General features: G+C 43.0%; 1 protein-coding gene across 1 annotated transcript; it reads right to left on the bottom strand.

Annotated features, from left to right (window-relative positions):
• Positions 1–1,891: 1,891 nt before the first annotated feature.
• On the bottom strand, positions 1,892–24,201 carry LOC134560614 (putative bifunctional UDP-N-acetylglucosamine transferase and deubiquitinase ALG13). Its single transcript, XM_063416786.1, has 22 exons — positions 24,061–24,201; positions 23,644–23,727; positions 22,869–22,919; positions 22,105–22,151; positions 21,150–21,222; positions 19,756–19,837; positions 19,230–19,410; positions 18,477–18,552; positions 17,634–17,742; positions 16,372–16,436; positions 15,387–15,487; positions 14,659–14,783; positions 13,731–13,965; positions 12,800–12,965; positions 10,735–10,867; positions 9,945–9,980; positions 9,761–9,813; positions 8,566–8,737; positions 7,236–7,358; positions 4,140–4,180; positions 3,086–3,269; positions 1,892–2,979 (listed from the first exon to the last, which is right to left on the bottom strand). The coding sequence occupies exons 1-22, from the start codon at positions 24,199–24,201 to the stop codon at positions 2,714–2,716; spliced, it is 2,544 nt and encodes an 847-aa protein (XP_063272856.1). The 3' UTR covers positions 1,892–2,713.
• Between the last annotated feature and the right edge of the window lie 309 nt (positions 24,202–24,510).

Here is a 24,510-nt window from a genome sequence, read left to right as displayed (position 1 = left end):
GATTTTTCCATTCTCCTAACTAAAGATAAAACATGGTTATGGCTTCAAACTATATCCCAATATCCCCATTCACAGCAACTCTGCTGGGCATGAAAAACCCACAGCATTGGTCTGGTACCAAACTGTAACAGCAATAATGAAACTGAAATAATCACACTAAAACATGTGCCAAAGAGGTCTGGAAAAGCACCAGGCTGACACTGGGTTCCCCACCAAAAATAAAAAAAACCCCAAGCCCACATCTAGGAATGTGCATAAACCCTGAAAAAAACCCAAAAAAAATCTCAAACCAAACCCCAGAACTTGGTGTAATTTTGATGTGAATTATCCTCCAGCCCCTGGAAAAGGCTGATCAGCCACACAGCCAGGAATGTTGCCAGCACAGGGATGCTGCAGCCAGACAAGCTCCAGCTGAGGAAGGGGCTGAAGCACAAGGCAGGTCAGCTCAGGTTTAGGCACAGCCCTGGCTTTTCTGGCAGCTGTTTCAGGGAAGTGCTGCAGAGCTGTTGTACTGCAACACAACTCTGGGAAGCAGAATTGAAATAAAAGACTCCAGCAATCACTTAAATTTCTGTACCATTCTGAGCTCTTTTGCTGTTTATAAAGAGGTGGCATTTCCTATCCATGGAGAGCATTCATCAGCCTCCCACAGCCCCGACTTGCTAGTTCAAAAAGCTGATTTTGAGGCTTATAAGCCCTGGCAAAAAAATATGCAAAAGGAGTCACAGAAGTACCTCTATATCAAATGCATAAATAAGTTAACTGATCACATATGACATGTTATTATCTAAATTAATTTTCATGTATATCAAAACGGCCAGTGAGGCCAAAATAGCCATGGCTAATGGTGAATAATCCAGGTCCTGAATGGGTAAGCAAAACCAAAAAAACAGGACTCTCTAGCAGAATTATCAGCTTTTCCAATTAAAAAAAAAAAAAAGTGACTTCCAGGGACAGACTAATACCAGAAGACAAAACACCAACACTGTGCTGTGATAACCTTGTGTGTAGAAAAAAAAGCAAGGCTGTCTCAGAGAGAAGAAGAAAGGAGGCAGAATTCAGAGCTAAAAGCTGAAAGGGGAAGGGAATATTCCATTTCCTTCAGTGCCTGACAGAAACTGCTTGGGATATGACAGATGGCACCTGAGACAGGTGGAAACAGCCATGACTCCAGCATGGAGATGGTGCTTAGGTAAGTGCCACTTTAAAGTTTTAATTTTTTCCTTAAAATAAGTCACAGGCTTTGCTAGTTCCTTTAAGAGGATAGGCTAGTGAGACTTAAAAAAAAAACCCTTATGGTATTTTCTCCAAAATATTCCTGGAGAAGTCAAGTGCTCCTCCAGAGGCAGAAACACAAAGGCCACCCATTATTTCATAAACAATTTTGTGTAAATGTTTTGTTTTAAAAACAGCACAGCAGCTCAAAATCAAATTAGCTATTCAGGGGTCATTTTCATCTCCCTACCTGGCTGCTGCATCTTGAAAAGCCATTATTAAATTGCCAAATTAAATGTACAGCAATTAGAAATTGCAGTAGACAAACTAAATGCTGAGCCTGAGCCTTCCCCCTACAGAGTTACATTATCAACACAAATAGTGCTGCATGAATTTAAGACAAAAATGTACCAAGTCACTTTTTCCTACTATGGTTTTGCTTCCAAGGTTACTTTAAAGAGATGCCAAAGGAAATAAATTTTTTCCCACACAGTTCTGCACTTAACTTAATCCCCCTTTTTACCACTACCTAGCTGTACACAAAGGAAAAGTTATTTTTAAAAAAATCACCAAACAGCAGAATGGGCCAATAGAGCTGATTTAAATTTTGTGTTTTTGAACAAATAGAATGCTATTTGTAGGGCAAGCATGATGTGCCTGAGTTTAGAGGGGAAAAGGTGCAATTACCAGGAATTATTCCACTTCCATTTCCATGCTGAAAGCTTTTGCTGCTTTCTCACAGAAGTCTGGCACAGCCTTGTCCCACACAAGTGCAATTCTTCAGTTCTGGCTGTGGGATAGCTAATTGTCAGGAACATTACCTGCCACTGATAAATGACCACTCATTTTCATGTGTTTAATATGCCTTTATTTCGTGCTGTCAGTGCAAATTTACCACCACGGCCACCACCGTATGTGCAACAGCTTTCTCAAAACAAATCTTACAAATATACAACAATATACAACAGATCAAAACATTATTCTTACACTTTCCACACCATGAAACCTATGAAGTCAGACAGAAGAAATACAGCTATGACAAATGTGACCACTAGAGACAAAAGCAGCTTTGTTTTGTGAAATCTGAGAAAGTCAACTTATTTTAAACATTATTATCCCCCCTCTAATGACCCTGTGCCCAGTGTTTACCTGAGTTGTGGTGGCAGCCTGATTCAGTGCTTCAGCAAGAACCAGGTGCTTCAGTGTTCAGTGCAAGCCCTCAGACACAACGTGCCTTTAGAAACAGCAGGTTTTTACATATTTCCTCTACTCACATCCAAGCTGTTCTCTCTGCACTACAGTACTTTCCTCTTATGCTTTCTAATCAACTAAAGCAACACCTTGTCATCTATCAGTAGCTAAAACCTAAAGAGAAACATGAAATTTGAACACAGTTCGACCAACTGACTCAACTCTCTAAGAGAGGGCAACGTTTACACAACAGTATTAACAAGAGCTGGCAAACAAGAAGCCAAGAAGGAGCCTCCAGCTCGCAGGTTTACATTCCCTGAGGTGCATCAGGAGGTGCAGGGTTGGGGGAGGCCATGTAGCCCACCTGGGCTGGTGCTCCTGAGCTCCCAGCCTTGGCCACTGGCGGGGAACTGCCATGGGGAGGATTTACTGGATGCCAGGTCCCAATGTAGCGGTAGGCAGGAACCACAGAGTCAAAGCCAGGCAGGGGCTGCTGGCTGAAGGGGTCTGACACCACTGGGTAATACACTGGCCCATAGGACAGGGGTGCAGGCTCTGTGGTTTGGAAGTTACCTTCAAAAAAACAGAACAAAAAGCACATTCACACCCTCCAGCCACATTGACGGCATTTTTACCCAGGCCTCCGTGAGCATGAACACAGCATCACTCAAATACAAACCATTTGCTGGTGCCTCCAAGGGAACCTGGTGGACTTCAGCCTGCCCAGCATCAGGGAAGAGCTGAGGCACTGCCTGGTCCAGGACAGGAGCTGGCTCAGCATAGGCTGGGTAAACTTCCACTGGAGATGGAGGCAGCACTGGCTGCACGTACATCATGGAAGGCCAGCAGCTCTGGTGGCAATACTGGCAGGAAAAGGGAAAACATGGTCATGCATACAGACACACACTCTCCAGCCCTCCTCTAAATCACTGCTACTTTCAGATCTAAAGTTAGGAAAAAGGGAAGTTTTTTCCTACCTAGCCCTTTAAAGACATAAACAAACAAAAACCCCATCAAACCAACACAGCCTACCAGGAAAGATCTTGCAATACTTGCAGCAAGAGCCACACTGCTGATGTGTCAAAAGCCTTTACAGAGGAAGAAGATCCCCACTTATTAACTTTGTCATATTCAGAGATTTTTCCCATTTCTTCAGCTGAAGGAGCTCATGTTGCTCTTTTTACTTCCCTGAGCAGCAGCACTGACACTGCACTTGACCATTGCTACAGAGAATGCTTCAGCAGAGCAAATTTCCAGAAAGCAGAAATGGTGCTAACCAGTCTGGGCTCAGCTGCACAAGTCCTAGGAGACTCCATCCACACATCTCTAAGTGGTCTTTGATGGGTTTTTTTCTGGCTGCTTAACGTGCACAAATTTAAGTGCACAAATTCTCTTAAGATTGGTTTAGGTTTTTCCCTTTTCTTCATAGAAAGAATATTTATCCAGCATCAAAATACAAAAAAAAAAAAGGCAAAAAACCAAAAGTAAAACCAAAAAAACACCACCACAACCCACATTAAAATAATTAATATAGTATACTTCACATTTTGAAGCAGAACTTTAGTTCTTGAGCTAGGCTTTAATCTCCACCAAGAAAATCCATCTATATTAATAGTCCAGTGCATAGAATGCACATTTAGGACACTTGAAAGTTTTGAATACATCAGTACATTTGTCAGGAAACTCAGCAGTTTTTGCAGGTAATTTGCTATAGTCATTTGAAAAGCACTTACTTGCAATCCCATATTAAAATAATACCGCAAGACCTTTGTATCTGAAATTAAAGGACAGGACATTAAAGAACAGAGGATTATAAACCAAGAAGTAGAAGCAACTTACAATAAGAACATTTTATTTGAAGTTACTTTTACTTAATGAATAACAGTATTTAAGCACTACCTTTTCTTTAAAATTTCAAGGGTAAAGAACGTATCTTGAATATAAATAGCTGTTCAACTAGTTTTTAACTAAATCCCGTTAGATGTTTGTGCAATGGCAGAGCATTTGTCTGACAATTATTTAATTCAATGACTACATTAGCTTTAATTTTGGTTTATTCATCTTGATTACCCAAGTGATAATTCAGTTTTTTTACAAGTCTCCACTGTCTAAGCAACTAGGACTTAACACAGAGAAATCCTAAGACCTTCTCACCAAATTTTGGGACCCCCCCAACTGTTATATTAAGCTCAGTGGAGGCAGGAATAAGGAATATATTCCTTCCTCACTAGGGTACTGAGTTCTCTGCTTTCTTGCAGTTTTTTACTTCTGTCTTCCCAGAACTGAACCATTTGTCCCCAGCCAAGTAAGTGATACGCTGAGAAACAGTCCCAGGTGTGTGAAGGGACTTTGAAACCTCTCTCCAAAAGCAACAGGGTTTTGAACTTGGAAAGTCATTTCCAGCTGTCCAAAAACTGTGAAGCAGCTTTAAACCTTTAAAGCTGACCCATTGAAAGGACAAAAAAAAAAAAAAAAAAACACCCCCAAAAAAAGAGGGTGTGTGTTTAATCCCATGATGCAGTTCTGAACTGTCCATGAGAAAAAACTGATTTCTTAGATTCCAATACAGATTTGCTTTGAAGGCTGAGGAAGAGCAAGTGACCTAATCCACAGCACAGACTTTGAGCTCCCAGCTGTACTAAAGCCAAGGGAAAGCAGAGGGACAGTTCAAAAGGAGTCACAGAGGGATTCAACTCATCATCTCCTCCAGAACTACTATATTCCACCTTCACAAATGGAATTCCATCTTCTCCACCCTCCCCCAGAGCAGGCTCCACAGTGCCTCCCTGTCCCATCTCCCACTTCCCCAGCCCTGCTCTCTGTGGCACTTTGTGTTGTGGTTTGCTGCAGGAAGGCAAAAGCATCAGAAAAGCAAACCACAAACTGAAAATGCACGAGGATTTGTTCCTCTGTCTCTGCTGCCAGTTCTCAATTCTTTTACTGTTCAACCTCATCTATCAGGGCAGCAATCCATGCAGCTGTTTCAGGGAATGCACACAGATCCTTAGTCCTGGAGTGTTGGTGGTCTGGCTGTAACACTGACACAGTCAGTAAAATAATCCAATACTCCAAAGACTTACACAAATACAAGCTTTTCAGTATATAGCTGAAATTCCAGCTACATCTGGAAAAAGTTGGTGTTCTTTTTTAAAACCTAATTTTGTACTTCAATTGTTTATGCAAATCTATGCAAAGCAAGCATAAGAGCTGAATGAAACAGCTGCTTCCATAGCAGCAATAACAGCACAAAGGAATTGCTGGGAGACTGAAGTGACAAACTGACAGTGGAAATACTGACATCTGTGGAATGATGGAACAGAAGTCAGTACAGTAGGAGAGCAGTTTTTGTTTATATTCCTCTTTTAGATGTCTGGAAATCAAGTCCATCTTCAGTAAAACGTGACAACCTTATGAAGCAACAGCTAAGCCAAAAAAAGTTGCCCATCCTGACGTGAAAATATAAAGACCACATTGATGCCTGATAAAAACCTCATCTCCTGATAGAGTTTTTACTGTGCTGATGGGAAGCTCTGCCCAGTACTGAACACAGTAACTTCAAGCAGGCTTTTATCAACAGCTCCTTCAAATACAAGGCACCAGGCAAGGACAGGACACCCGAGGTCACTGTGTTAATAAACATCCTTGACAAGTCCTAAATGCCATTAAAACAAGATACAAAATGCTATGAAAACTAGAATAAATGGAGATGGGAGTTATGCTAGGGCCCACAGCAGGATTTCCTCCCAAGTCCAGGGCTTCAGTCTGTTGATAAGTCCTGCTCCCATCCATACCAGGCCTGGTTTCCTGGCAAAGCACACAGAACTCCAGGTCAAGCACACCCACACACCTCACCCTGCCCTACTCCAGACCTGCTGGGTTTAACTTAAAGGCCATACAGATTGTACTCCAGCAGTGTAACATTAATGCCACATGCAATATTAACTAGCAATCTTTAAAATTCCTACAGTCTGTGCCAAGGAGCACAGGGCCAATATGATGTGGACTGACTCAGCTGAAGAGCTCCAGGCAGGGTCTGGAGAGGTTATTAATCCACATCCACTCCAGATTCTTGTCAGCACATTAACACCCCATTCTCCCAAGTGGGGAAAGCCTCAGCTAAGGGCATTGAACTAAAGCTGGAACTCTGTGTGGGTGGGATCAGAGTGATGGTACCACAGCAGGGAAGGGGAAACAGAACAGCCAGGATTAACAAACCTTGGATCCGAGGGCACAGGCGAGACAGCAGAGTAACTGCAGAGCATGGCAGCAGCACTGTGAGAGCAGCAGGCTCAGCCCCTGCACTCTCACTGCTCAACAGCTGAGCTCAGACACCGGCCCAGCTGATGGCAGTGAGTGTGACACAGCCACACACCCAAGGAACAGGCTGACCCCACACTTCAGCCCTGCTTTGTAATACCACGGAATTACAGCTTGGAGCCATAAAGGAAAATAAACAAAATACCCCACTGAACTGTGCAACAGCACAACTTATAAATACACAACTCTTACTTTAATCAATTATCAGAAAAGTGATTATTCTGCCACAGACAAGAATGATGCTCTCCCTGGGCTTCATTTATTTAGGGTGCTTTCTAGAGCTGCAACAATCACATATTTGAGTCAGATAGAAACTTTATGTTCAAAACTGGGAATAAAAATACTTCAGCATGAGTATCTGTAATATTATTTCTCACTCTCTGCGAGTTACAGAAAGCCATTTCTTCTCACTTTGTTTTCTCACTTGGTGTTCTGTTAAGCTTCCAAGGAGAACACAAGTCAGAAGTGTGCTGGAGAACAGCAAGAGTAAAAATACAAAACACCATCATTACCTCGAGGCAAATCACTGCCACTGGGATCACAGGAGTAGGCTGGAAGAACAGCACTGGCTTCTCCCACCTCACTCACTGGGGGAAGAGGAGCTGAATAAATTGGGAATGGCACCGAAGAAATTGCTACAATTGGAAGGAAACAAATGTCACCCGAAAAGTCAACTTTGCCATGGTATGTCAAATGAATAAGGTGTTAAATTACAAAATTCAGTATGTACTTTGACACCTCAGCACCTCTAAGCACAGGCTCTAACAAAATTCTGTTCAGCAATCACTTTGAAAGGTGTCCAGAAGAAATTTTAAAACTAGATGGGAAGGTTTCAATCTCTCAAGCCTTAACTGCACTTCTATCTGCAAGCTCTATATCCTAGTTAAAGGAAAAAAGTATTTTTCAATCATTTCCTCATATTAGAAGGTAGGCCAGACTTCTAGGACAGACAGTTATGTAAGAGAACAACAGAGAACAGACTAATCACTTCAAGTCCTCAAAATATGACAGTAAGCCCACAAAAACAAAGGAAGATTTGAGACGTATCAGGACAAAAATCTTCTGGACAGGCAACTGTTAAATATTCATTGAGGTGGCCCACACCTCTAACACAGCAGCAGGCTGGCACCAGTGAGCAGACAGCTTTGAGAACCATGCTGACTAAACTCTCATGCAGAGTAGAAAAAAAAAGGGAGACAGAACTGAGCAGAATGGAAGGTGGAGATTTTTTAGATGCTAAATGAAAAGTTACAGGAGAAGTGCTCTTTGCAAGAAGGTAAACAGAATTTTTTACATAACTTCTGTTTTCCAAGAAAAGTTCTTCAACTTCCAAGAGCAAAGCAGGTACAGCACCTAATGTGGAGAGGGCACCCTGTGACTGCCCACAAACCTGATCTCCTTGCACAGCAGAAACCAAAGGCCACAAAAATTAACAGGAACATCCCAGCCAGTGACTCTCCTGGAAGTGATAGTGCTCTAGAGGCTTGCTACACCTCAGCTCAAGAGGAAAATCAGCTGAAGGAAAGGGGAGCTGCACTGAACTCCTGCCTTCTGAAGAGAGTTTTCTAGCAAACATTTGGCATTAATGGTTAAAAGGTGGCAAGGGGGCAACCTGAAGCAGAGACCTCCAATTCCCATAAAAATTCAGGGGCAACACCCCCTTCAAAACAAGAAGTCAGCAGCCAAGTTACAACTACATAATTTTAAACCAAACAAAGTGACACCTTTTTTTTTTTTTTTTAAGCTTTTTAACACTTGTTTTGGATGGGGGGAGGAAGGGAGAGGAAAATGTAACTGAAAACTTGGAAATCCAAGTCTGCAGCTGCAGTCTGTACACTCTACCTGGCCTCCCCACAGAAAAGGGAGATACTATGACAGGCTGAACTGCTGTTTGTGGGGGAGCAGCTGTTATGACACTGGCTGGAGTGGAGGCAGCAGAATTTGAAGAGAGACCTGTAGCTGGAGCAGTATAAACATCTGTGGAGGTGGAAACTGTTGCAGAGTTCACCAACACCTGGAAAAGAGTCAAGAGTATTCAACAGTCTGCCTCTGCAACTGGCTTTGACAAAGACTATGAAAATACCACACATACTTCAAAAATTCTCACTTCACACAAATGCATTTTGTAAATCCTAGCTGTAAAGGCACTAACTATCCAAACTCCCTAAAAATTGGCTTGAAAATACCAGTTTAGAGTTGCAGACACCTGCAAAGCATCTCCTGTTATGCTTGTATTTGCAGGGGATTGCATTCTCTGCTGCCAGAGGCTGTGAGGGGTCCCCACAAAGTGCCACAGTCCAAGCAGAGTGGTCAGCTCTCTGCAGGGCCACCACAGTGCAGTGAGATACAGCTCAGGGTACCAGACCTTCTGGGGGTAGCTGTAGGAAGCCACTTCATCTTGAGGTGACACCGAGACTGGCCCTTCTTCCTGAAGGGATTCCAAAGCAAAGAATGGTTCATTTCAGTGGCGAGGAAGCCACAAGGCATGCACACCACTCCCCTATTTTTTGTTTTTAAATTTATGGACTATACACCCAGAGTGTCTTTTGTAGCTCAGTTAAACACAGTTTTATTCTGATGTGCTCAGGACTGCTTTCACACCCAGTGTGGAGCAGCAGGTGACTAAAGATTCCGTTTCAAATAAAAAAAAAAATTAAAATCCAAGATAAGTTCTACCACAGATGAGATCTCTCCAGTCTCACAGAGGAGGACTAAGATTAACTGGAATATAACCTGAAGGGTGGCCTGATCAAAGCAAGTACTGGAGCAGAGAAAAAAAAGTAAACAGCACTCAAAACACTCTTTGCAGAGGGAAAGGTGGAAAATCATTAATGTATCCAGTGCCATTCAGACTGTGCTTGCAGACTCAGATAAAAACCTCACCATTCAGGGAGGAAAAGAATGGTGAATATATAAAGGGAGGCTGATTTAATTTCTTTTATTAAGTCTCTGGCCTACTATGCATCCAAGGAGAGTTTCCACAAAGGCTACACACCTAAAAGACCTCAAATCTGAACAGTCTGTGAGTAAAACTTACCAAGTTTGCTGTAGGTTCTGAACTGAACACTGTTGCATTTTCACAGTTGGGATCTGAAGGAGATAGGCAAAATTAATTGAAAAGAGCTGCATTAAATCTAATCATTCACAAACTTATAAACAGGCCATAATCTGAGTGTATTACATTCACCAAATATTGACCAAAAGCCTAAACTTTTACTCACCTGGAGGTGCATAAATATATTCCTCATGGAACTTCCCTACAAGGGAGAGAAAAGGAAGTTTTGATTCAGAGGGGGAAAAAAAACAGAAGGGGGAGCAAAAAAGCTTAAAGCTGGAATTACAGTAATTACATTTTAGTGCATCCATTAATAACCTGCTTTCAGTATCATCTCACTTTGCCTCCTTTACAAGATGTAAGGAGCCTATTTTGAGAATGAAAAAGCACATTGACAATCTCTTTTTTTTTCCTGCCTATCAATCCTTTAAGAACTTGTGGGAATTCCAGGCCCAGAAAATTCTCAAAATCTTGTGTATGCAGGCCCAAATACAAAAAAAAAATACAGGGTTCAACCTGAGATCTTGGAAAAGGCTTCCAAGTTTAGAGACCATAAGTAAAAATGTGAGTTCGCAGTTTAGATAGAAACACATTAAACTGAGTAGAGGAAAGTTTAAGAGTTTAAAGTTTAAGATACAGAAATAAAGGTAGTAAGAAGTTTTAAGGTGTAGCACTGTAAGTTTGTGTGTCATTAGGTGATTGGTCAAGAAAATCTGCACTGCAGCAGAGATGTACAAGACAATTAGAGCTTGGTGTGAAAGTAAAAAATTTCTTTGTGGCAGTAGTTTATTAGCTAATTACCCTTTAAAAGACCTTGTAACTTGTGGTCTTGTGACCACAGACTTTTGGGGTATGGTGAAGATGTTCCCACCCCTCGATGACACTGTGGCAATAAATAATGCTTTAAAATGTCTTGAAGTACTCCTGTTTCTCCTAAAGTCCCAACAAGAACTCACCATTTTCACTGGCCTCTTCCTCCTCTTCTAAGGCACTCAGGGTCTGCTTGTTAGATGGAACAGAGTTTGGACTTCTCCTTGCTACCCAAAACCCCCCTGGACCATGGACAATGGGAGCAGGGCCACTGTGGCTCTGAAAAGCAAAGTCAGAAGAACATAGTTAGAAATAATTTAGAACCTTTCCATGCTCCACAGACAGACACACAGAAAGAGGCTGGCAGACCCAGCTTGCTGCAACCAAAGCTTCCTAGAAGCACCATCTGTGTGTCCACTCCAATGCAACAAACATTTCTTTCCTTTTCCTTCTGTTCTGCCTTGCATAATTAAGGCAATTTAGAGGCTTTACCATTGTCCTACGCCATGCAGTCAAGCTGCTCCCTCCCAGAACAAATCCAGCTTTATCCCAAGCTCTAACAAAGCTGCAAGGGAGGGAGCAGATCCCAGACAAGGCTGCTACCCCCAACGTGTATTAGTGCATTCCTCATTCCAGAGCATTCCCCCCACACCAGCAGCAGATCAGCTCATCCAAACACTGATCATCACGGAGAAAGATCCTCTTTAGTCACAACCAGTGGAACCAAAAGGTGGCTGCTGGCACGGACAGCATTGCACTAGGCTGCACCCACACATGCAACCCTATTTCAGAGAGAAGCACGCGCCAAGGCTGCCCAGAGCACCCCTTCAATGTTTTACATGCCCTTTGTTGCTGCACTGAAATCAGTCTTTGCACCCCAATTTAAAAGATCAGTTCTCTGAAGGAGGAATATGGGATTGAGATGCTGGAGTAGAAGTTGGTTCAGTCTTTTGTGATGGCTAAGGTGACACTCAAAACTCTCCTCAGAAGACACTGGTGACTACGAGATGGATAAAGTGCTCAGAGAGGCTTGAAAGATTTCCAAGGTTGAAGCAGAGGTGGTTATGTCAGAAGATTCTCCCACCAGGCCTCTAGCAGCATGGCAGAGTCCTCTGTGAGATGCATCTTTCCCCAGGAAATGTCACATTCCTTTACTAAACAAGACAAGGAAGAGACAGAGAAAAAGCTTTGGCATTGACAACAAAGTCACTGAACGAACATGAAAACCTATTCATTAGGAGCTGCAGGCAAGTCTAGCAAAGGGGGACAAAAAGCCACTGAGCTGTATTGATTTCATGTTGGAGAAAAGAAATTGCAGGATAATGTGTCCTCATTCCTTGGCACTCTTGGAGGAAAAATCAGAGCAAAGATTACAGATCTAGTACATCAGAGCAAAGAAAAAATGACTGGTGCTGAAATAGCCCTAAGCATATTCTCTCCCTCATTTAAATACAAGTCTAAGACTAGTTAAGTTCACTGCTTCAACACAGCAAAAAAATTCAAACATACCAGGTTGCTTCTGGTTGGGGTTTTTTTAATCTGTTTTCTTATTCAGATACCTATGTATAAATTGATTTTTTAAGCACACCCAGCTTTGGACTAGGTTTAGACTACAAATAAAGAAAAAGAAAAGGCATTTTAAACTTTAGGAATACACTTTGCCACTTTATCTACAACTCAACAAACAGACTGCTTTAAGAAAAGTCTAGGTTTGTAATTTTCTCCTGTTTCTATAGCAGAATAAACTGTGTCAGGAACAACATGCTAATCCAAAACATCACAGCTACAAATTTATAGGAAAGAAATCCAGGCTATCACTATCCAGTTTCTGAATCTTGTTATCCAAACAATAAATTATAGTGTGGCAAACAAGTGAAAAGCTTTCTCCCACAATATTTTAGAGCTAGACAGACATGCACAGGAGGAAAAGATCTTGTTTTCAAACTGCAATAGAAAGGAGAAACATGATTATGTTTATGAAAATATGCTTAAAAGTAAACAAGTGTTGCTACTGAGGATACAAAGAAGGGGAATACCTAGAAAAACAGAGGTTTCAAGCAGGTTTTACAGGAACTAGACTAATTTCAGTCAAAATGCATTCACTGCTAAACCTTACTCTAAGAAAACTAAAAAGAGCTGCTGTATATTTAGGTAAAGAATTGCTGTGCATTTCATTTCCCCCTCCTCTCTCTTTGAGAGGCTTCAGCTTACCCTTTGCTCATAACTCACAGGCAGAGTAGGAAAGGCAGTGTCATCATCTTTAATTTCACAGAAAATCACAGTTTCCTCTGGCCCCTGGGGCTCCTCTGCAGGCGCTGCCACGAAGCCGTACTGGCACTCCTTGTTCACGCAGGGCAGCGGGCGGCGGCCGTACGAGCTCGGGGAACAAGACAGGAGGTGAGCACTCCCCACCACCACCACCTGCACTTTCACCTGCCTCTGGCTGCTCAGTTTTAACTGGGTTCTTTCTGCAGAGCCACGAGAAACCTGCTCTTTCACACTCTGCTGCCAACAGGCAGCTCATGCCTTACCATCCTCCCCCCAATGCCCAGTAGAGCAGTTTTTAGTGGAAGAGGAGTGTTGTCACTCACCAGGACCTGCAGGGGAAGGTGTCACTGCTCTGACAGCCTCTCTTCCCTGGGCTGGGGTAGGATGCTATTTGAGGGCCAAGCATATTGTGTTTATCCATAAATCAGGCAGACCCCCTGAGTTTGAAGGGGAAAAGGGGCAACTACAAGAAGAGCCTCAGCTGAAGTTTTACCTGAACAGCACAAACTCTCTCCTAACCAGTAGCAGAATGCTGTTTGAGGGCCAAGCCTGTTGTGTCTATCTATACATCAGGCAGACTCTCTGAATTTAAAGGGGAAAAGGTACAACTACCATAAGTTCCTCTCAACTGCAGTTGTACCTGAACAGCACAAACTCTCTCCTAACCAGTAGTAGAATGCTATTTGAGGGCCAAGCCTGTTGTGTCTATCTACAAATCAGGCAGACCCCCTGAGTTTGAAGGGGAAAAGGTGCAGCTACCAGAAGTTCCTCTCAGCTGCAGTTGTACCTGAACAGCACAAACCCTCGCCTGACCAGTCTGCAGCAAGGGTGAACAGAAAACAAGTGGCCAGCCCACGTTTTCAAGGCTTCCTACCTGGGCATGCCGGGCTCGCGGTGGTGCCTGGGGGGGTTCTGCTGGTGGTAGGGTTTGTAGGGGGCCATGCCTGCCCCTCCCTGGGAGCAGTGCCCGGGAGGGAAGCGCCCTGAGGGAGCGCTGTGCTGCAGCCGGGGTGGCAGCACCGGCTGGCCCCTGCTGTAAGCCACAGCCATGAACACTTCCTTCCCACGCACTTTCTTCAGCATCCTCTTCCGTGTTCTCATGTCCATTTCTGCAGTTTCCATTGAGGATGGAAAAGAGATTTACACCTTAAACCTGAGCTATGGTCTCAAATGATAAAGAGAAGGATTAATATTTGAACCCATAGAAAAGAGAGCCAGTGGCCTGTTCCAGAAAAAGTGTATTGTAAATATGGAAACTACAGACCCTTCTTTAAAAGGATCAAGCAGGAATTCTACATGATGGGGATACAAGCATCTGACACTGGAGTGCCTTCCCAGCTTCAGCTGATACAATCAGTACTCAGTATTAAAATCTCTCTATGCAGGCTGCATTTATTTATGGAAGTAAAAAACCTCACAACTCCTCCTTCAAATTAAATTGAACCCATATTTGAATGGCTGGGGAAGCCCTGGTCCCTCCATGTATCTCTGCTAATGCCAGATCAGACAAGCTCTCTGGTTCACTGACATATCTTTTATTTGGTTCTCAAGTGGCAAATTTGTTCTGGGCAATTTTGAGCCATACCAAATTTCCTTTTTATTTCAGTGGATTTGCTCTTCTGCAAAGCCAAACTGATCACTCTCTGCAAGGTAACTTCTCATCAAACCCCCGCAGTGGTCAGGTTTTACATCACAGGTAAATTAATTCCATCCAATATCCGAAAACTGCTACAGTTACAACTGTCAGGAGCACCTCCCGTACTGCCCCAGCGAAGGAATGGTTCTGGAATCCTTGTACAAACCTATTCCTGAGAAGTGTCCACCTGTTACTTTGTGGTAGGCTCCTCTTCTGCTGTGAGCCATGTTCCAAGCAAGGACAGGAGCCACTTGTGTCACTGGCTTTAGGTTTGCCAAAGGAACCGTGTGCCTGCAGGAAGGACACCCACGTTAGCAGTGCCCCAGGCACACACCCTGCACAACAACATCAGCTGAAGCAACACCAAGACAGAGGAAAAGGGTTTGTGAAAATAAATAATCTGTTTCTCTAGCACCAAAGACATATTACTGCTACTTGTTTAATTAGGAAAAACAAGCTAGGCTTTAGTGTAAACACTATTTACTTCCTGGGTCAAGTCTCTCTCCCCTGCCTACATTTGTGTGTCTCCAGAGGTACCTCCAAAAGCACAGGACAACACAGAATTTCTGCAGGATATCAAATCCTCCTAGCTTTGGAGGAGGGTTGATTTTGAATGATTGAACAGCAAGGGGGAAAGTGATTAGATTCACCAGAAGTGCCAATTATTTTGTTGCTTGGGTACAACATAAAAACTCCAGAGAAACTCAACAGCAGAGGGCAATTTGCTGTCTGTGAATGAAGCCCAAACTGCAAAGATCACTTCTACGTTCCAGTGAAAAGGAAGACTTCCAGAAAGCATTACAATAATGATTTTAGTCATTAGAAATCCAAGAGGAAAAACAAATCCCTCCACCAGAAAGAGTTTAAACTTGAAGTCATCACCAGACTGCTTACTTTTCTGCCAGCTCCTCAACAAATACAGTCAATGTGTTGCTATCCTGTCCAACTTCCTGGATATGAGCATTGTAATACTTCTCTCCTGGTTCCAGACACACCTGGAAAGAGAACAAGGGAAGCTCTAAAAACCCCCAAACTGCATCAGAATATTGTCCACAAACCACTAACAGCAAAAGCTGCTCCTACCCAGTCCCATGTTACTGAGTTGGCCCAGGAGTCTCAAATACTTCTTCAAAACTGCAACCAAAATAAAGAGCACTGTACTAACTTCAGGGAGGATAAAAAGAAATAAAATCAGTCTTGTGAGCTACCAAGAGGCAAGATACCTGCTCCCTAATTTATTTTTATCCCCTGTGCCCAGCAGATAAGTACCAAGGAAGACTGCTGCTTAAGAACTTGAGGAGAACAGAAGATAAAGTAGGAAAAGGAAAGCTCTGCTCAGTGAGAAACAAGTCACTGTGAATCATTAGCACTTCCTTTAAGAGTGATAAAAAAATACGCCCTCACTACATATGACATCAGAATACAAAGAAAACTGACCTTCCTTTCAGCATCTCCTGTCCAGATCATTCTACTCCTCCCTTTTTAGCTCTTCCTTTTTTATTTTATAAAAATATTTTGCTACTTCACTGGTGAGAAAGATAAGACTATCCAGAATTGTTGCTTAGCCCAACTGAAAAATCTGAAGACAACTACATCAAAAGCACCCCCTGTGCATTTTTTGAGCTCTGCCTGGAACTTCTACACTCAGAGAATGCGGGTGACTGGTTTACACTGAACACCCAAACTGCTTTTCCATCACACTACCAAGTTTAAAGGCAGATTTTAGAAAGAAACTACATTTAAAAGAACATCTACAGGGAAGAGAATGAGAAAAGCGTTAGAAAAAAATCTAAGAAATCAAATGATTTCAAGGTTTATCACAGTCAATTTAAAGTAGCTTTAACAGTTCATCATAACTGGGTCTCCTTTGAGTACTAACCTGACACTTGTCTCCTAAATAGTACTGTCTCCCAGCAAACACCATGTAGTCAGTTTTTTGAAGCTCTAAAAATAAATGAATAAATAAATAAAAGGGGGGGAAAAAGCCTTTAAGCTACTGTTCTTTCTTCACATATCCTACAAGTACTTCATGACAGCATCTAACTACAATTTATAGGCCAGTTGAGTTAAATACTTCCTGTGCATACCCGAACAAACACTCCCCACAGTAACAGTGGGGTAACTCTAGATGTTCTTACAATAGACCATAACCAGGCTAAATCACATGAGACCAGTAACAGACAGATAATGCAGCAAGCAGCACTACAACAACACTGCAGCTTCTGTGGTGCCACAGAGCTAATCCTGCATTTAATACAAAGCCTGGAATTAAGAATGTTGGACATCTCTTATCTTGCCAGAGTCCCGGTGGTATTTGGCAAACATGAAATGTCATCCAGGAAAAGCTAACATTGCCTAAAGTCTCCTTGCTGTTAGATTTCAGCTTTTTTTACCTCTGTTCCTTGCCTGGCTTCTCTGCACGTCAGTATTCTACACAGATAATTGGTTACCACAGTCTGTTCCAAGAATTTTAATGATCCTCATTACTGATTACGCCGTAGTGAAATGCTGGAGTTCTTCAGCATGCAAAGCACTTTGGGTCAGACATCAAGTATCACTTAAAAACTTCTCTTTCTTAGTTACTCTTTGCTTTACAGATCAGCCACAGTGAATGTCAAAAAAGCAGCCAACCTTTCCCAAGCCACGAGAACCATGAAATCTCTGCAGAATGTTCAAGCCCAGGAGGGCTGGGAGGCAGGAGAAAAACTCATCTGACAGATCTCAATGCTAAACTTGAGATCTTCATTATTATACGATTCTGGGGCCAAAATCGTGCTCTAAAAAGAAATCTTTGCACACATGCTGTAACAAAAACCTCACATTTGAATGCTTTCCAATACAACAGAATGGCATCGGAGTTCTGTGCTCTGCTTTGAATCCTCCTATTTCCTGTGTACAGTCCACAAGTAGCAGAGATCAGGTTTTTAGCAACCTTGCACCATTACATAGTATCAGAAGCTGGGTATTTTGTACTTTGAATGCCAGAGAGGAAACCAAGAACATGTCCTACCTACAGCTGTCTGTTGGATTCACCTGTGTCCTTTCTCATTTCAGCTGAAGAAACAGGTGACTCAGATTCATGAATTTAATGCTAACCCTAGTACATGAAGAGTTTTTTGGCTTTCCCCTTCCCAAAGATACCTTTTCTGCTGTCCAGCCAAACATCAAACTCCACATTTCGATAGATGGTAGAGTCCAGTGCTTTTAGTACTTTATAAGGAACAGGCATCTTTGGAGGATTTTCTGGATGCTAAAAACAGAATTGGAATGGAGCATTAACAAGTGCATTTCATGTGTTCAGCACAGTCTCTATCCTGCCAGCATCTGTGCACCATTTCAAAAAGTACAGATGCTATTTTCCAAAATTTTCACTTGCACTGGAGTTCCCTAAAAACTAAAACTCAAGAGTATGAAAACAGATCCAGGGAATCAGGTGCTGAGCAAACTGACTCTAGAAAACAGAACAGGCTCAAGAGCAACACTTGGCACTCAAAAAGAATCAAAGGTACTTTGGTACTCAAAAAGAATCAAAGGAAGCCAACCAGACCAATGAAGCCACAGCTTCAAAAGTTGGTGAGAATTTCAGTTATTGTATCTGAAAATTCTACTTCTGTAGAGTTTCTAGAAGTATTCTGAAGAAATATACACTACAGTCAAGACAAAAGTGAACTAATTTAAACCACATTCTGGGAAAAACAAACAGCAATTCAGGAAACATCTGCTAAGCTCCATCTTTTGGGGAAAATAAAAACCAGCTAGAGAAGTAGAAAATCTCAGAAAGGAAAAGAGCATTTCCAATTTAAGAGAAACTGAAGGGGAAAACCAAAAGACAAGTAGATGGAAGAAATAAGCCACCCACTTGCCAAAAATACATTTTTAAAAAGTGGTAAAGAGGATTTAGCCCTAACCAGAGTAACATCATACAACAGAAAAAAAAACCCCAAAAGCACACTCTTAAGTTTTTTTCTCCCCAACCTGCCAAGCCTTTTGCTCATCAATGCCTTGTTTGAACTTGGTTTCCTGTGGATTGTCAGGATCGTTGCCTTCCCAGTCGTCCAGCCTAAAAAATTGAAAATAAGATCACAAAAGCTACAACACACAATTTCTAGACAGGATTAATATCACCAACTGTTCATACAACCTGCAAAAGCACCATGGTGCCATCAAGTGGCACATTCTGCCTTAAACACCAGCAAGGTGAAATGCAGTGCAGGACAAGCCTTTTCCAAGCTTTAAGAACTTGACCTTTTCTTGTTCAAAGCCCATCCCTAACGAGGGCTACTGCTTTGTATTAGGAAAGGATGAAGATGATCCCACTGATCCAATTCTTGCACTGTCAAGTACAAGACCAGTGCTGTCTGCAAGCATTCAGAAGCAGCTCTCAGGCCTTTCAGAGCTATGGAGGCTTAGAAAACTAATAAGTCTCTAATTAAAAAATAATAATAAAGCTTTAATGAATAAGGAGCAATTTTACTTACAATTAAGCTGTCATTTTACAGAGTAACATACAACTATAACAGCCTGCAGGAGAGGATATTCAGTTACATAGCACTTCCCAGCTCCAAGGAAAGCACTCTCTTCTGCAATATACTTGAGCTTTGTGTTTGTGTCATAACATAGGAAGAGAAGAGTTAATATTCCATAAAAATTCATAGAAACTTGGAAAAGTTGTTCTCTGCAAGGTTTTTGTGGGTTTTTTTGCTTCCCTCTTACCAGATCCCCTTGCCAGCATACTACCTCTTTTCTGATGGGTTTCTGGGCTCTTTTTCATGGAGACCATCAAAGTTTGCATCCTCACTTCCTACAGGACCACTGCTTCTGTTCTTCTTGGATCTACTTCGAAACACCTCAACTGCAGACCTTAATTCTTCCTCATCCATGCCAAACACATCTTTGTAGAGGATCTCATATAATACAGCTGAACAAACCAACACAAAGCTCGGTAATGTGAGATCTGTAAGAACTCCTGCAGTTTTCAAGGCAGGCAGATCCTCAGATGTTATCTACTGTTACAAGGCAGCAGTGACATCAAATGCAGTAAAGGACGGGATCATAAAATAACTCAGTTGGGGATAAAGGACTTCTGGAGGTTATCTGGTCCAACACCCACTTAAGAGGTAAAAAAATAAGTCCATGCATAAAAATATACCGTAAGTGAGCTTCCATCTCTCTTCTCCCCACCCCTGAAAATTGAAACAAACCCTGCTTCTAAACATATAGAAACACTCAATTCTCTTCCATAGAAAAATGATTTCAAGTTTACCCTGGCAAATGGCAGCATTTTCCTGAAATTGTTTTGTATACACAGAGTCATAATGGCCATTACCGGAACAACACAGTAAAATCTGGGAAAATAAAATAGAAAGAAGGTTTTAAGGCTGGAATGATATAACCCCAAATTCTGATATCCTTTCATTCCACAGTTGACATCAACTTATCAAGAAAGCAGTAAATATTCTCAATATAAATATGAAAAAGCTGTAGCATCAGCTCAAAACGGAAATCTAGGTGAAGTCTCTAAGTAATTTTGTATCATACAAAGAAAAAAAAAAATCTGTATTTCCTGTTGTACTGAACATGAAACAGGAGTTTGTTTCCAAGACCACGATTTGCTCAGGAGCTAAAATAAACAATCCATTGAATGTAGCACCCTGAGACACACTGTCCCAAGGGTCAAAGGCACATTTCATCCTTCTCCATCTGGAAGACCAGAAGAGCATTTACTTCTCTAGCCCTTAAAATCTTGCTTTTTCAGAAGCAGTAGAGATGCTTTCTGCAGCACATGCATTGACACACCACATAAACATGTCCTACCAAACTTCCTGGCACACCACCACAGCCAACTGCAACAGGCAGAAACCCTGAGGCAGCTGTCAGCACACTGCCAGCAAGGATGCCTCCCAAAAAACAGCTCCCAGAGGGAGCAGAGATGCCAGGACTCTTAATTCTGTGTGCTCTGTGGATTCTGCCAACACAAGCTCTCCTCTCGTGGTGAGGAGGAGCAACACCAGAAGGAGCTGCTGCCTGAACTCCCAGTGTAATGACAGACAGCTGCCAACACTTAATGAGAGCTCTGGTGGGAAAGCCTTGGAGGGCAAACATGCATTTAGACCATGCTGTTTGATTTAAACTCAGCCCATTCTGGAATTAAATTAAGCTACACAGGAAACTGCATAGATGAAGAAAGAAGCACGCATAAATGAAGACAGCAGTGCTCATCAACAGATCAGGAACAGCTGCAGCAGCACAGGTTCAGAGCAGACTAAACCACCTTGGCAGATGTAGCAGCCTACCCTGAAATCCACACCGCACCAGCTTCACTGGCATCATGCCTGAAGCAGCTACACAATTGTGCACCCACATCTGCACAGCTCCAGAAAGCACCAGAGGGGCCAGATGGAAGGTAATACAAAGTACTTCTCCTTTATGCTCCTTCCATTTGCCCCCAGCAGTAGTTCTGATGTAGCTAAGCTGTTCCAGTAGCTCCCATTCTGAACTGGGATCAGTTTGGAGGTCACAAAAATCAATCAGTTCGTTACAGTCATCCCTTCCCACACTGACTTCCCGTTTTCAGGGAAAAAGTTGCACAACTCATCCAGCTTCAGGAAAAGTAAGAAAACAGGGGAACAGAAGGAAATTGCCCTCACTTTTACTGACCTTGTCTTCAAAGCCATTGTCTGTAGCATGTGTGGGAGGCTTCCCGGGGTACCGGTACACAATGAAATCTCGCCTAGGTAAGCAGAGGGAAAACAAGAGTAGCAATAGCACACTTTCAGTAGAACATTGCTATGAAGAAGCTCCCAAGGAGCAATTTAGAGCTGTTGGTTTATAGAAAAATCAAGCAAAGCACTTTTCCTGATAAATGAACGCTACCATAAAGCAACAGCCAGGTGAACAAACCCATCTTGAGGGAAAAATAAAAATTACCCATGAAAAACCATATTTACTTACAGATTGAGTCAAACACTTATGCTTACAGAAAGGTGCTCAGACACTGAAACAATTCAGTCCAAGTGATTTAGGCACCCTGCAAAAGGACTAGAACCCCAGTGCACAGGGAGCTAGTAATTCTTGCCAAACTTCAGTTGTTCCTGTAGTACTGGGACAAAATGAGACTGCAAAAGGAGGCTTCCATTTCCTACCACTAGAGAGCCAGACTGCTTTCTACAGATGGCAGCCAGTTCTGTGTTACCTCTGAAATAAATACTAGTGCTTACACACCAGGTAGGGCAGATACTCCTCACTTCTGGAGCTTTCAAGAACACCTACATGAGTTTTAGTGATGTTTGTAACTACCACACAGCGTTTCCACTGCACACAGCTCCTTGGTTCTCCCCGTTTTCCAGTCTTCAGCCACTAGAGGCAAACACTTGACATTCAAATCAGCAAAACAGACAACAAACAAGCATCTCTGGAAACTGACCCTGCCCTTAATCCCCACTAGAACAGGGGCTGTGATGGCACATTTACATGTCAGGTAAGTAAGGTTTTTAGGGAAGCATTTCTCATAATGTTTCACACATTCACCTCTCAGTGGCAAACACAAAGTTCTGGGGCCAGGACCCCCACACCAAGTGCAAAACAAAGTAAACGTTAAGAAAGAGGTACTTACTTGTACATCATTGATAAAGCACTTATTTCCAGCTGGCCAGCACTTTCCTGTGCAGGATTATGAGATTATGTGAGATAGCAGAGGCATCTAAATATCAACAGCTATATTCTACATTTCTGTAGTATTAAAATTCTGTACTATTAAAATACCTATTCAAATTGCTTGTTAAAGCAATAATGCACTGAAAGGTGAGATTTAAGGATTTGGGGGACAGTGAGGTAAAAGGAGTCTGCTACACAGGGTGGCCACGATTACCAAACCTAGTAAAACCGTGTTGCTGTCAGTGCTGCTTCAACTCTTCACTTTAAATAAGTTTTCTTTAAATCCACATTTGTTTCAGAAACTGCTGCATTCACCAAGGTTATTGGTTAAAGAGTAATGAAATAGAAGTTTAAAGAGTATAGGAAGAAACAGGGGATTGTAAAGCCTGACAGACATTTAATTTAAGGTACACGCCACATATTTTGCTTTTTTCTTCTTAGAGAAGAACTACAGTTATGAATAAGCTTTTACTGTCCAACCTGCAGAGACTGCTCCTCTGCACCCATGCAAATTCCCCACTAAAACTGGTATTGTTTATACATATAAAATTTATTCACATTTATTCAGTATAAACCCTTAGTATTACTTGTGCAATTGATTCCCCAAGATTTGGGTCTATTTAAAAATCCCACAAACTCAATCACATTTTAAATAATTACCTAAACACCTTCCTGTTCTAGTCTTTTCACATTTAAATCTCTTAAGTCATAGATCAAGCTTACCTTGGGATCTCCTAGTCGTTCTAGGTATTTCTCAAATGAGCCTTCCACATACTTTTAACAAAACAAGAAAACAAATATAAAGACTTAGGCAGTTAAAAAGCAAAATTAAAATTAAACCTAAATGCTACTTAACAGCTACCAGCTGTTGATTTGGAGGAGGCAAGGCATACAGAACATAGGAATGATTTGGGGTATCAATGTGAGAACACCAAAAGATCCTAAAACAAAAAATTAAGGACATGATTCCAAGTAATGAAGTCCCTCCTCGATTAGATAAAGCACTTAAATGTGATTACAGGGAAAACAAACAAAAAACCCAAAACAACCTCCAAAAACCACATCAATACCCTACAAACCCCACTACACACACACTTGTACTTCACACAAACTGCACAGAAAACCCAACCAAAACCCCCGCGACTTGATGTCATCATTCCAGGATTTCCCACTATCTTTCAATTTCGTTTCTGGCTCTGAAATCCTACATATTTCCCACCTCAATTCTGTAATGGTTGATCCACAGAGAATATGCCACACAAATAACTCATCCTATTTACTATGTAGATTTTAGCAACTTGCTTGTTTTCAGGAACAGCAGAACCAAAGTCAAATAAAACTTGTGCAGCTGCAACTCAAGGTAAGGAAGCAGTCACTCTGTCATTTTTCCCGTCTTTCCAGCACGGCAAAGCATCATGTGCACAATGTTTAGTGCTAAAGCACTGTGACCCCGTCCCACAGCATTTCCCAGCTAACACACAGAACACACGGTACTCACGGATTCAAACCTAGGCTGGTGCTGCCTCATGAACGAGACGCAAGCTTTCCTAACTTCTGCGTGATGAATCTGAGATGAAAACAGCTGGAACACACAACGTTAATAAAAGAGAAGATGTCAACAGTTTGATTTACGCCTGGCGTTCGGCAGAAGTCCCCCAGACTAACGCCCCCACCACAGGAGGCAGTGCGGGGGCCGGGGGGCACCTGAGGACACCTGAGGACACCTGAGGCTGAGGGGAGCCCCAGCGCCCGCAGCCATCGCCACACACATCCCCAGCCATCCCCGCTGCCGGCACCTCGCTCTGGGCCCCCGGCCGGGTCTGCAGGAGCTCCCCCGGGGCACCCCCGGCCCACCCGCAGCCCGCTCCGGGCCTGAGGCGCCCCGGCTGCCCCCAGCCCGGCCGGCTGCGCGCACCTGCTCCGAGACGGCTCGGAAGAGGCAGGAGGCGTCCTTGGCCGTCATCTTGCGGTACAGCCCCAGGCTGCCCAGGTACTCGTCCATGGCCACCTCGCTGAAGGACTTCTGCCCGAAGTACTTCTTGGAGCCTTTGTGCATCTTCCCGGCCGGGGCGGCTGAGGCGGGCGCGGAGACGCGGGCGAGGCGCGAGGCGCCGGGCGCGCGGCCGCCGCTTAAGAGGCGCCGCTGATGAAGCACCGCGCCCACCTGCGGGACCGCCCGGCCCGAACCGGGCCCGGCCCCGGCCCCGAACCCGGCCCCGAACCCGGCCCCGAGCCCGGCCCTGGCTGCATCCGCTGCGGCTGCCCCCGCCGGGGCCATTTTAGGCTCTTTTAGCACAGTTTTTAGGGTGCCCGGCTCCCGGCGTGGGTGCGCATCCCAAGCCGCGGGGAGCGGCTCCTGCTGCAT

This window comes from Prinia subflava, chromosome 20 (assembly GCF_021018805.1).
Source record: "Prinia subflava isolate CZ2003 ecotype Zambia chromosome 20, Cam_Psub_1.2, whole genome shotgun sequence".
NCBI lineage: Eukaryota > Metazoa > Chordata > Aves > Passeriformes > Cisticolidae > Prinia > Prinia subflava.
The sequence above is the reverse complement of the archived record's forward strand: the minus strand, read 5'-3'. Positions and strand labels throughout refer to the sequence as shown.